Consider the following 13,416-nt stretch of genomic DNA (forward strand, 5'->3'; position numbering starts at 1 on the left):
CCAACCTTTTTTTTTTAAATTTACCTTAGAAGATAAATATATAAAATTATGATTTTGTTAATTATTCAGCATTTCATATAAATAATTGATAATATAACCGATTTTAATTCATATAACTACTAATTATTCGGGAACAATATTATTACAGTTATACCCTTGACTTTATATATTACTATATTTATCTCCTTACAAGTACAAAAATATTATTATCTTCGTCAATAAATAACATAGAATGTTGATGGGTAAAAATAAAAGTTTATTTAAATTTTGTGAACTTCAGCATTTTTCTCCAAATCCTAAGAAAATGAGTATAATTGTAAATGAAAAGTTCTTAGAGAGGTTATAAGTATAAATTTCAGAATATTTTTGCAGAGAAATGTAATTTCACATTTTTAGGGAGCGTATAAATGTAATTAGCCGAAAACATATGCAACCCTTGAAAATGGAGCTAGAAATATTCTCTTTAAGAACATATATCAAACTAACACAAATACTTATTTAACTCCATCCTAAGGATATTATTCAATGGATTACTTAAAAGGACGATTCAACATTTAGACATACACTTGAAGTTCTAAGCTTTTGAGATGAATACATAAATTTGGCTGACAGACGACTTAGCTGCGCACCCTTACCTCCAGTTTTAAGATAACAATTCTCAACCATTGTTGCTACTTCACTGCAGATAGGAAGACTAGATGAAAATTAATACAAGGACATGTCAAGTAATAGGTAAATGGAAAAGCTCAATTGAAATTCTATAAGTTTCGAATGTTGTTCGTACATACCTTGTATCTGCAAGAGAAATTCCCTTCATGGTATGCGTCGAGTATAACTACAAACAGCTTAAAATGTTCACTAGAGAGGGTGTATTTGAATGTAGGGACTCTTTCAATTTTTACACCACTTTGTTATACACGAGATTTACTGCTTCAAAGAAAGCTCAAAAAACCACTCCACTTACTAGAAACTTGAAATTGTACATGTATGACCAAGAATTTGTCAAAACAAATGCATTTGCACCAGAAATCTGCAGCTTCTCCAAACTATAACTGGAAAAGGGAAGTTCCTTGAATGATATGATCTTTTGACAGCAGAATAAGCCAACTATTTAGTAGCTTTATCGGCAGGAGGAGTTTTGTTGTTTGCTAAGGAAATTGAGTGGGCAGACTGTTCTGTGCCTGCAGTAGAGTTAGGCGACTTTTCAACCTCCACAAGTTTGCGGAGTCTCTCTTGAAGAGCTCGAACTCTGTCTTCAGTTTTCCGGAGCTTTCTCCACCTGTAGGTCAACCAGAGGCCAAATCCTCCGTATACAAGGATATAGGAACCCCACACATAGGGGTAAGTTTCAGCATGTTCCTTGAGTTTCCGATACTGTTCTTCTATTTTCCCTCCCCACCTGATGGCGGCAGGCGTGGCTTCCTGCTGATTATCAGTAGTTCCCGAACTATCTTCTGCTTTTGGCTGGGTTGCCATGTTTTTTCTCAGTCCCCTGCTGATATAACAGTAATTGTAAAAGAAAACAAAATAATAAACATAACAGAATTACAATGGCTATGCATCTCCAATATTCAGTTGATGTCCACATGGGACAGGGCATCCCTGGCTCCCTGCACAAGCATTTCAGAACCAATTCTTAAATTCTTTTGCCTATATATCTCATTTCTTTTCATTCTCTTAAATTTTATGAAGCATCTAAGAGAAACGTTGTCAAGATGGAATGTCGGTCCTAGATAACACTCACAACCCATTAGCTACTACAGAAGAATCCTGAATCACGTGAATGAGCATATCTAAATAGATACTATATTTACATATGGATCCCCACGTCGTGCTGCTCCTTTTAGGATCAGTAATAGGCGTAAGCAAACCCTATCCACCTTTTTGAAGTTTGAACTTCTATTGCATCGAGAAATAAAATTGGTTTGATGGGCCATCTTTTTGATACATATTTAAGGTATTCTGCTGATAATTCAAATTGAAGCAATTGGATGTCCAACTCGGGCCTATATGACCGATCAATAGAAGTACTTCACCTTTGTCATATATTCCACACATCACACTAGATAGATATCATATTTAGGACGCACTTCAAAATTGCCTTCGTGCTGAAATGGTAGACACGCGAGACTCAAAATCTGTGCTAAAGAGCAAACAGGAGTTCTCGTTGGCTTACACATGCTAAAATCATGAATCACAGAATTAAATCTCATTTACACTGAAAACATATACAAAATACCAGTTCATTCATCACAGCAAACACTGTTGAGCAACAGATATTTGCTGATAAGTTAAAGACTATTCTACCGTAGATGAAGTCATTAGAAACAGGAACTAAAGGGAAAGATTGTTAAAAACTAGTGTGTCGCCCATATAATTGCAGCTCCCCATTTACTTGGGCACCCTCTACTCCAATCAAATACCTCATTGTGAGATATTCCACCTCAGTCGTCCAACATCGTCAGCTGGGGAAGAAAAACCGAACATACAACCCAAAACACCAGACTTTCTGTTTCAAATACAAACATAGGATTTTCTACAACCATAAGAAACCAATGCATTGTTTTTTCTTTCCCCTTTTTCTCTTTTCACTCCATTAACTGAGTCAAATGATGTCACTAGTCCTACGTCATCTTCCAAACTAATATGAATCATCAACAAACAAAAATCTACATGTTCGTCCTTAGTCATCTATTTCATGAACAGGAACAAACTTAAATTTTATACATCTGCGCAACCCACGGTATCGGTATAAGCATGTCAGAATGCTGAGCCCCGAATCAAGACGTAGACATCCCAACAAGGGAATTGATTTTGAAAGTCATTTAGGCAAACGTATTACACCACCCAATCCATAAACCTGAATAACATGAACTATGCATTGGAAGAATTAAGGTTATCCTGAATACACTTAGCACCAATGAGATCTCATCCCCTGCAATCATCATGCCCTATATATGTCTAAATCTACCAGTGGAAAAATACAGAGGCCGCAGGTACAAATTCCGCATTTCTTTTGTGATTTTCAACTATTAACGCTATATCTGTATAAGATAGCTTTGTTCTTTTAAAAGCAAACGTCTCACACACACACACACACACACACACACACATATATATATATATATAGTTCTATATGTAGACAGAGAGAGAGTAGATACCTTGATAATTTGTCTCTGTAGCGGAGAAATATGTTAAACCCTAAAAATTTGGGATTTGGATTTTGGGGTTTAGGGGTTGTCTTTTCGAACCTGGAGATCGGTCTCTTCAATCTGAGCCGGAACCAGTCTGCTTTGTGTTAGACCCGGTTCACTGGGGAGTTTGTTTGATTTTGGTGGCCGGCTGTATACAGATTGTTTTGGAGGGATTCTGCAATGGGAGACCCTTTTGATGCAAATAGAAAATCAATGTTTGAATTTTCTTTTTCTTTTGGTCTTTTACAATTACTTTCAATTAAATTCTAACAATTGAGTTGTTTTCTTGTACAATTGCTACAAACTTTATGGTCTTTATTTTATTTTGGGGATATTTACATTTTTCTTTTTTAAAATTTAATATAATTACATGTAAATTTTTTATGATTTGAGAAATTATATTTAACACTCTCGAATTTTTCATTTAACAAATAAATCACTCCATTAATCAAAATTCAATGAATTAGTTGATATGAACAAAAAGATCGAAAAGAAATTATATTTACCCTCAATTGATTGATTAATGATTTATTACAAATTAGATAAATCTCTTTAATTATCATCATATTTCTTCAAACATATGTATTCGAAAAGGTATATTTCACTGTTATAAAGATAGTTTGATCAAAAAAAATTATTTGACCTAAAATAAATCAATAATAAATCGATCGATAGTAAATAGCAATTTTCATTCAATTGTTTTTATTAATATCAACAAATTGCATAAATTTTAACTAACGAATTGACTTATTTGTTAGACAAAAACAAACATCAAGGATGTTAAATATTATTTTCAAATCACATGAAATCTACGTATAGTAACACCAAACCAAAAAAGAAATGTATTTTTCCCTTTTTTAATTCCTTTTTGCTAGCAGTATCAGATTGGAGGTCTTTGCCCACAAGTCCACACATTAGGAGAGTGGATGCCAAAATTCCAAAAACTCAAATAAATTAGATGCAACTCCACTTGACTGGAATTGGATGATGACCTGAGTTGAGAAAATAGTGAAAAAATAGAAATGCAAGAGCACAAAGCTCCACATGAATAATATAGTGAGGTTGAACAAGTAATGGTGTCAGCATTAAAATCTTCATTCTGATGTTTGGGAGGCTGAGGCAGCACAAACCCTCAGAGTTCGGGACTTAAAAATGGCTTCTTCCAGTTCCTCTCTCTTCAGTAGCCTACTGGAGGGTTCAAATTTCGAACTCAAAGGACTCTGACTTGCTTCTGGATCCGCTGATCTCAACACGAAATGGCTGCCAACTGCATCGATGGTTCTCTGGATGAAGTTTGACCTTGGTATGTGGTCCTTCATGCGGCATATAAAATCAAGATGATCCCTTGCCTGAATAGAGAAGAAGAGCCGAATATCAGAGGACTTGTGCCGAAGACGGCTTTTGTGTCAACCAGAACTCTCATCAGCATTCGAATGATTTACATTGTAAGCGAAATGGTTTATGCTGCTTCACATATCCCATCAGCAACCACTCCCTCTCCAACAGAAGTACCAAGTGCAAAATGCATAAAATTAGTATGTCTAAAAATGGAATGGCTGTGCAGGGCACAGATTAAGATAGCATCAGAATATGCATCATCGAAGCATATGCTGACTTATCTAACAAAAAGTTTCCAGTAAATTATGAGAAGCACAAATCTTGAAAGTTATGGGGAGCTCCACTAGGGTAGAGCTCAAACAAAGGAATACAATAATTGACAAGAAGAAACAAGTGTACAGAAGACACAGAGAAATAACCAAGTAGATAGCAAGCAGACCTGGCGATAATTAGGAGCTCGTTTCGGCAGTTTGAGATAACCCATGTTACTGACCTCATACTCCCATAAAAAGGAAGTATGGTGGACCCACCTATTTTTAGTAATGGACTGAGCATTCCCACCAAACTTCCGGTCGCCAAGCACATAATCTGAAAGACCAGAGGGTTACAAGCATCATCATCAATCTTACATTCAACACAAATAAATCCTTATAAGAAAATGCAAATCACTAAATAATCTCTCTCCCCCTGATTTGGACATTATTGATTTATTAAATCCATCCAAGTGACTCAATTACAATAATTCCTAATTATTGAGGCGAAAAAAAGACATACAGTCCACACGATGAAATTTATTGGCGCTCCATAAATTCTTCACATGTTAGTGCAAATCATCACCTTCCAGCCAAATCACCAAAAAGTAAAAGTTGTTGCATGCGGTCTCTAAAAAGCTGAAACTTGTCTCCTCATGCAGAGAAAGAAAAATGAAATAAAATATAACAATCTGCTGCCTGCCTTTCTCATCTGACTCTCTATAGCTTCCTATCTCCTCGACCTGTTAAAACCCTCCCCCCCACCCCTCCCCCTCCACTGTGCTCTCAATCTCCTTAAGACTCATTCCATCACTCCCCGCCTTAATTGAGATTACTCTTTGAGAAACAACGTCTAGGTGATGATGGATGATGCATTAGTCTTTAGTTGATTATTTCTCTGTGTGACTGACTCAAACCTGCTTTGTTCTAATCAAGATTTCTTACTTCTCTAAACCTTGGCCCTCCCTCCCACTTTCAACCACAGACATGGAATCTACCCTGTCACGTTTGCTATGTATCTACTATATGGGCTATCCAGTAAAAAGATCTTGAGGAATAATCCGCCAAAGTATCACTATTCTGAATAATGTGTGGCAAGGAAGAAAAAAGATGCATATACATCAATTCCCTAGAGTGTATATAAATGAAAGAGTTCTGCACAATGAAATTAGAGAATATCATTTGCAGAAATTTTACCTTAATATTTTAAAAGTGGAAATTGTTACAAAGCAATCCAAGGATTGAGAGGTATTGCTCCACAAATATTCTCAGAGAACTCTCTTTTTTCTCTCCCAATTAAGCTATGGCTCTAAGAAAAACACTTAAATGGAAGGAAAGAAAGGAACTCCGAGAACTGACGATAAATATGACAATGGAGTCTCACCCGTGAATTTTCGGAAATGTAAATCAATTTTAAAATGAGAAGATCTTTCCTTGTTCTTAGAAAAAGAAGGTACATTACAAACCGCTATAATAGAAAATGTGGACCTTAATTTCACCAGTGAATTTGTTAGGAAACAAAATCAACTTCAAAAATACAAAAAACATTTCCTGGATCTCAGATCAAGAAAGTGGCAGAACAAATTAAGATGAGAGAAAAAGAAAGAGATATGACAACTAGTAGGTCAGATGCAATAGTAACTGATTCCAACAGTCACAACTTTAAAAAAACATCAATTTAACTACAGAATACAAGTACAAATGAAACAACAAGAAAATCAATCAACAGAAAGTGAACTGAAAACTCCTTCAAAAGCCAAAAGAGTATCTGAAACATAATGTGCTAAGCTAGTACAGTCCTCACAAGTAGCAGGAAACATCATAGAGTAGATGTAGTACCGTATGCATACCATTCTCACGAAGGCTAAAATCCCCAATTCCTTGGAATACTTTCTTATATAATAGGCTGCTCCATGACATGATAGGCTGAGGATACGACTGTAAATCTGGAAAAGCATCCTTGTTGCATATAAACGTCACAAAAATTGTGCCCTGATCAACAATAACAGTACCACCTCCTGTAAATCTTCTAATGACTGGAATTTCATCTCTTAAAACAGAGTCAATTTCAAGAAGTTCCTCAGCTTTCCTATCACAAACATTCATGCAACACATGTCAACTTCTTGCATTAATTGCACATAGGTGGGTCTGTAGCACGACAACAGGCTACCTCATGATCATTTGAGAAATCTTAAATCTCCAAGACTCCAACAAGCAGTCAAACCATCAACCTCAACCAAGTCTAATAATTTAGGGGCAATAGGGCATGTCTAATGGATAACCAGCCGAAATGATGCTCCGGACTTGGTGACTGACGAGGTGTAAAGTTTTGGACTTGGTGCAGTTTTGTTCAATCCACCTTTTGCTTTAAATATGTGTGCGTGTGTATATAAAGGAAATGGGTTCAGTATATAAGTGAAGTATGTATATTTGTATTTACAAATAAACATACGGTATTTTGGAGTGTTTTCTTAGGGAAGTATTAAAATATGCAGATACTACTATATACAAAGTTCAACAAATAACACCTATTTCATCCTTGTAACAAAAGAATTGATAAATAGCAAACAAATAAGATAAATACATCCAGTAATACTAAATGCCCATACTTTTAGCTGTTAAGATTAGTATATAGCTTATTCCTTGGTTGCTTGCTCACTTCTGTTCTTCATTCTCAAAGCGCGCGCACACACACATGGATATTACATAAGCAAAGCTACTACAAAGATACACATTAGGTGTTTGACATTTTGTAGATACTTCAGAATAATTCTTCTTTACACTAATTGTCAAATTTCTAGTATTTATATTTGTCTTTTAGTATTAACATTTCCATCATTTAGATTTCTTTTTGGCATATTCATGGTCTATGTGGTTGCGTGCAAAGAAGGTTGAGAAAATATCACCTAATCTAGTTGATTTCCAAATCCACAAAAATAAGGTCTTCAAAGTCAACAGTCCTTTTAAGATTCAAATAAACTAAAAGACATTTCACCAACATATTAAGATTCATAAAGGCCAAATCCACCCAACCAAGCACACAAAAGAAATTATCAATCTCATTTTTGCAGGATCAGCAGTAATAGCTATGCTTTATTAAGTGAAAGGCAGTAAATTGTAAAATGAGAATGTGAAATAACTCACCCTGAGACACCCATTACAACAGTGGGCTTGGTTGTTCCATCATTTATGATGCACCAGTTATCATATGAGGTCCTTAGCAGTCTCTCCTCCAAATGCAATTGCTGTAAAATGGGTGCTCCTTTTAGCCTGAGAAGATTGATTAGGGGCAGCCCCATACTTCTCGTTTGAGGTACAGCCATAACTGATGAAAAAATGATGATTAAATAATTCTCCTATTATCAAAATATAGGATTAGTCCTTCAGACTTGGGTAGAATGATAGCACAACTGATAATAGAATTTCACAATTATACCAAGTATAAATGGTTTTTGCTAGTTATTGCCCGACAACAATTTTTAGAAACAAAATTGTCAATTTAATGTATATACGGGATATCATTCACATTCAATCCAGGTAAGAGAATTGTTCTTTCTGTGCGTCTTTCCAAAACCCCAGTTGCAAACGAGCTAGTGAAGCGAATTCCCACTGACGTCTCTTTTGATTTCGACTCTGGGGAAAACATTCTTCATTTTGTAAGCATCAGTAGATTCTGAAGCTTCTTGAACGACCCATACCTTTAAAAAAGCAGTAAACAAGCAACGTAAACATAACTTGAAAGCAGTTCAGGGAATTCAGAATTCGAAGTAAACAAAAAAAGAAAGGAAGAACATTCTGATCAAATCAAGTGGAAGATACCTCATTCAATCGATGAAATTGGGGGAAAGTTGAGAAACAGGTGATTGGAGGAAATTAGACGTATGTGGCTTGGCTTTTTATTTGGCGCGGTAAGTGAAAGGTTCAAAGGACCTTTGCGGGGAAAAAAAGTCAATTTACCTCCCTTTCATCCTGACAAAGGAGGAAATGCTGGCGGGGGATCTGTGAGTAGGGAGAAGCTGTCAGCCTTCTTCGGAGTGGGCGTCGGCGGCACTGTAGAGAGGGAGGTGGCGGCTGCACCGCGACTGGGGGGACAGGAGGGGAGGGTAGCGCTAGGTAGGTGATGGGTATACATAAAAAAAATATGTATGAAATCCCTATAGTGCCCTTAATGAAGGGCATTTCAGTTCTTTCGTTTTGGATCCGCGTCTTCTCTATCGAACGGGTCGGAGCAGTCTTGACTCAGACCCGAAAACCCACTTGAAGACCTAGGCAATGAGAATAGTCCGATCACAGACGTAAAGTAGCTGGATAAGACCACGTGGTCTATTCAACAATATCCACCTAAGTTCTATAAATACCCCAAGACGTCATATTTCGAGCTAATGAATACTGAGCCTTTTCGATCTACACCTTTGATCGCACACTTTTACCTCGATCTATCTAACTTGAGCGTTGGAGGATCGTTGTCGGGGACGTGCCCGACAAGCTCACTGTTTTTGTCTTATTCTCAGGAACCCAACACTTGATCTTGAAGGAGTTAGCTATCTGTGAGGAGGTCGCTCATCTAGATCGCGGAATTTGAACAAGATCAGTAGGGGAAGGCGGGGGCGATGCTGCGACTGGAGAAGGGGCGGGGCGGCCGCGCAACAGGGGGAGGAGAAGCAGTCGAAATGCGCGGAAGGTGAGATGTCGAGTGAAAATGGAGAGAGGTGGCGTTGGAGAAGGTGAGGAGGATGAGTTTAAAATAAATATAAATATAAAAATATTTGCAAATTGTAACAATATTGATATTATTATATTAGTATTGTCTATAATATATATAACTGAAGAGCACTTTATTGGTGTCTTTAATTTATTAGTACATTATTTTTTTAAATTAAATAAATTTTTTAACTACTCCACTCATTATGATTTTTCATAAGTAGCTTTGGAAGTTTTTTTTCCTCATTCATTCTTATCTTATATAAATTATCTTATGTATATTTTAAGTGATTTTTAACTCTATAAAAGTAATATTTTAAAAAAATATTTTATAAAAATTATGTACATATTTAGAATATGTCATATTTACTAAATAAGAGTAAATTATAACAACCTCTTATTAGGTTTGGCATAATTACGAATACCCTCTCATTATTTCAAAAATTATAAATACCCTCCGATGTTTGATAAAATTATATAATTTTTAGATGGAGCTATGAAATTGCTACGTCCTTACTGTATTTTTTTAAAAAAAATAAAATTTATAAAAAATTCAAACGGAGTGGATGAAAAAATTAAAAAAAAAATTATCTGCTTAGTCAAACAAAAAAATTAGCTAATTTTAAAAAAATAAATAAAATTACAATTTTTAGTACATAAGGGCATTTTGATCAGTTTACCATAAAAATGGACGAAAACCTAACGGAGACTAATGGAATGGGTTAATTGTTAAACGGCCATTAAAATCAGAAAAGTATTTGTAATTTTTCAAACAATGAGGGGTATTTGTAATTATATTAAATCTTAGGGAAGGTCGTTGCAATTTATCCTTATTATAATTGATGCGTACCAGAATTCAGACGCCATCACAGGGATCAACGAATGTTCATATCAATGGGGACTAACTCTGCAAAAAAATATTTAGCACTTCAATATTAAGTCAATAACGATTTACTGAAAAATATATGAAAGGGAACTTTGCTTAAAGTAAGAATAATAGTGTAAAACGATAAAATAATAGTATATATCCGTGTGGAGTGCAAAATATAAGCTTAGAACAACCTAAAGAGTTAAGAGAAAAAGTGAGTGTTTGGAGAGTGATGATTGATGTTACCAAATGACTGCACAAAAGCCTCTATTTATAAGAGTACACAGAGCAGAATGTAAGAGTTTGTTGTAGAGGCTCCTATACCATTTGAAAGCTATTTGAATAAGCTAACTAACCGAAAAATCCGTGCATGATTTGAATTAAATTGACTGATATAAACCAAGTTGACTAAGTCTTGCCATTTCTGCCTGAAAATCAAGATAGTGGTTATATGAAGGTTACCAACTCGTTTGCCACCAATCTATTAGGAGCTACTTGAGAATATTTCAGCATGACTTGTCTTAACATGTGGATAAGATGTATGACGTGTCCGTCTAACTTTATAATAACGTGTTCAGTTGGGATTGAACTTGTTTCTTGGCTCTGCTAGTTTAGTAAAATAGATAAGTAAGCCTTGTGCCTTACCTCCCTGCTGTTGGAGCAGTCGATGGATTACCAGCTGGGTTGGTAGATGATATCTTTTTCGGCTTTTAGTCCATGAAGGATTTTGGGGGCTATCATCACTCCCCCCCTCCCCCCCTTTCTTCTAAGGGTGCAAGCTGGTAGATCTAGACGTATGGACTAGGAAAGTAGTCCGCAACAAAATCCTTCTCTGCTCATGATGCCACTAGAGCAGGTCTTGCATGATTAGGCAGACAAACAAGTTAAATTCCATATTTATTTGAGGGAAAAAATTTGCCTTTTAAATCCAAACATATTTGCAAAAAAGAAGACATAAACATTAATGATTATAAGAGATAAGGAATAAGAAGAGTCTCTGCCATCTTAGGAGTCCATGTGTTCCTTAATTGACGGACTATAGCCAGCTAGTCGTCAACTCCTCACCTAATAGCATTGTTTGACAAGCTACCATATATAAAGTATTTTCCTCTTTAGCAGCCTCACACTTTTCTCGCCTCAAGGTAAGTTTTGCTTTCTTTTCTCTTTTTCTTCTTTTCATCTAAAAGTATGATTTTCTAACTCTTTTAAAAAAATTCCTATAGGCATTTTCTTGATCCCGAGCTTCTTTTTGCCAAATCTTACTATTTTCCACCTTTTTTCTCTAGGTATGCTCTTCTCTTTTTTCTCTAATTCAGTTAATCACGTCTGAGGGAGATATAGAGAGTTGGCTGTAGATAAGTTATTTAATTGATTTAGTTGTTTTGTCTAGGAAGGATGACGAGAAGCTTACTGCCTCTCACTCTAGCCTTTGAGAGGGGGGGGGGGGAGGTGGTGAGGAAGTGAGCAGTAGGAAGAGGGCCACTAAAGAAGACATATAGAGAAGAAAGGTAGAACATAGCGTAGTGGCTTCCGACATAGAATCTTTTAGGTCTTTCGTACCTGTTTGAAGGAGGAAGATATAGGTGAGCTTAGATATAGGTTTAGGATACTTGATAAGTTCGTGATTCAGTATATCTTAATTCTCCACTTGAGGGCTTCACTTGCTTTTACATGACCCAGATAGAAGTTGCATTGCAATTTCATGTTCACCCCCTTTTTTTTTTTTGCTGAGGTATTCACCTTGTTCGAGGTCCCTTTGAGCCAGCTAACGCCCAAGTCTTTCAATATACTAGATGGTTTTTACATACTGGTTAAGAACCTAGGCGGGACTCCCTCTGCTACGCAATTCCACTCCTTTATGCTGAAGAATGCTAGTTTTAGGCTATTCAATTACACTTCTACAAGGGATGCTCAATTCTTATTAAATTACATAACATGCTTATACAACCGATAGTATGCTCCAATCCATCTACACCATTGCAAAATGATGAAGTCTTCTTCTCCATTCTCATCCACAATCAACTTCAATTTCATCGCAACCACAATCATTAACTAAGAAACCACTAATATACAAACAAGAACATTGTGTTTCTTTTGTAAATTCGCCACTTCACACTCCAAAACATTGATCTTCCCTAGCACAAATTGGAGGATCTTCCCACGAAAAGAATGTACAATTAACTCGACCCACAGAGCAATTGTAGAACCTCCTACCTGAGTTATCTTTGGTTCCATCAAGTCCGCAATTTCGCCCTCTTGCCATAGTAGCATAACATTTTTTCATCACCATTGTTTGTTGCTTGAGAGCTTGAGCTTGTTCTTCTAATGGCTTTGAAGAGCTTGAGCTTTTTCTTTAACATAACCACATTACTGCTACTTTATTCTCTTACAAAGTAGGTGAAGAAAAAAAAAATTTGGTAGTCTTTTCCCTCCAACATTTCCCCCCAAAATTTGATACTCTCTAGCCAACTCTTCTAGTCAACGTTAAAATAACGAAGCACACGCTCATTCCGTGAAAAATTGGACAGAATTGTTAATAGGACTAATTGCAAATTCTTTGACACTTGTGGGACTAAATGTGGTGAGGGTCAAATAATGAAACCAAAATCGCAAAAGGCGTAAGTTATAGGACGAAAATTACAATTTTGCCGGAAATTGATCATAGTAGGTTTTAGATATTACTAAAATAGAAGACCTTATTAATTCTATTCTTTATGTTCATAGTTTAATTATGAAAATTCCTTTCTACTTATTTAATGAATGATCTTTTTTTAACTTTATTTTGTTTTGAACATTTGTTAAAAACGTAAATTTTAATTGTTAACTTTTAATTTTTATTATGTCTAAATAATTTAAAAATATGCCATTGAAGGGATTAAAAAAACTACCCCAATTGAGGAGCCTCGGATATCTTTAGTTTAATATTCTTTGGAAGATCATATACGTGTAAAAAAAAATTAAAAGTTATGCGTGATGTTCTAAATACAATAAACGAACTTGAATATGTACCCTAATTATAAAGAATTATTTGCAATCAAATTCATTTAACTTCATTATTTCCTT

At 35.7% G+C, this 13,416-nt stretch overlaps 2 protein-coding genes across 5 annotated transcripts; both read right to left on the reverse strand.

Annotated features, from left to right (window-relative positions):
- Window positions 1-726: 726 nt before the first annotated feature.
- On the reverse strand, window positions 727-3,361 carry LOC105172228 (uncharacterized). Of its 2 annotated transcripts, none has more exons than XM_088885647.1 (2): window positions 3,162-3,361; window positions 727-1,495 (listed from the first exon to the last, which is right to left on the reverse strand). In XM_088885647.1, the coding sequence occupies exon 2, from the start codon at window positions 1,474-1,476 to the stop codon at window positions 1,108-1,110; it is 369 nt and encodes a 122-aa protein (XP_088741773.1). In that variant the 5' UTR covers window positions 1,477-1,495; window positions 3,162-3,361; the 3' UTR covers window positions 727-1,107. The 2 variants fall into 2 exon arrangements, with proteins under 2 accessions (XP_088741773.1, XP_011091902.2); XM_011093600.3 differs by having other exon boundaries at window positions 727-1,492; window positions 3,162-3,359.
- Window positions 3,362-4,013: 652 nt separating this feature from the next.
- LOC105172155 (Biotin/lipoate A/B protein ligase family) lies at window positions 4,014-8,920 on the reverse strand. Of its 3 annotated transcripts, XM_020697475.2 has the most exons (7): window positions 8,604-8,920; window positions 8,297-8,482; window positions 7,929-8,109; window positions 6,634-6,872; window positions 4,972-5,120; window positions 4,637-4,689; window positions 4,404-4,543 (listed from the first exon to the last, which is right to left on the reverse strand). In XM_020697475.2, exons 2-6 carry the CDS (start codon window positions 8,304-8,306, stop codon window positions 4,654-4,656), a joined length of 615 nt encoding a protein of 204 aa, XP_020553134.1. In that variant the 5' UTR covers window positions 8,307-8,482; window positions 8,604-8,920; the 3' UTR covers window positions 4,404-4,543; window positions 4,637-4,653. The 3 variants fall into 3 exon arrangements, with proteins under 3 accessions (XP_011091805.1, XP_011091807.1, XP_020553134.1); XM_011093503.3 differs by lacking the exon at window positions 4,637-4,689 and having other exon boundaries at window positions 4,014-4,543; window positions 8,604-8,913; XM_011093505.3 differs by lacking the exon at window positions 4,637-4,689 and having other exon boundaries at window positions 4,014-4,543; window positions 8,221-8,482; window positions 8,604-8,913.
- Window positions 8,921-13,416: the final 4,496 nt, after the last annotated feature.

Source organism: Sesamum indicum, linkage group LG10 (genome assembly GCF_026168435.1).
Source record: "Sesamum indicum cultivar Baizhima isolate 11 linkage group LG10, ASM2616843v1, whole genome shotgun sequence".
Taxonomy (NCBI): Eukaryota; Viridiplantae; Streptophyta; class Magnoliopsida; order Lamiales; family Pedaliaceae; genus Sesamum; species Sesamum indicum.

Coding starts and splice junctions, on each gene's coding strand:
- LOC105172155 (XM_011093503.3), bottom strand. Junction 5,121..6,633: donor TTTTAGCCTTCGTGAGAATG/GTATGCATACGG, acceptor CTGGTCTTTCAG/ATTATGTGCTTGGCGACCGG. Junction 4,544..4,971: donor GAGCTCCTAATTATCGCCAG/GTCTGCTTGCTA, acceptor TTCTCTATTCAG/GCAAGGGATCATCTTGATTT.
- LOC105172228 (XM_088885647.1), bottom strand. CDS start 1,476: ATGGCAACCCAGCCAAAAGCAGAAGATAGTTCGGGAACTACTGATAAT.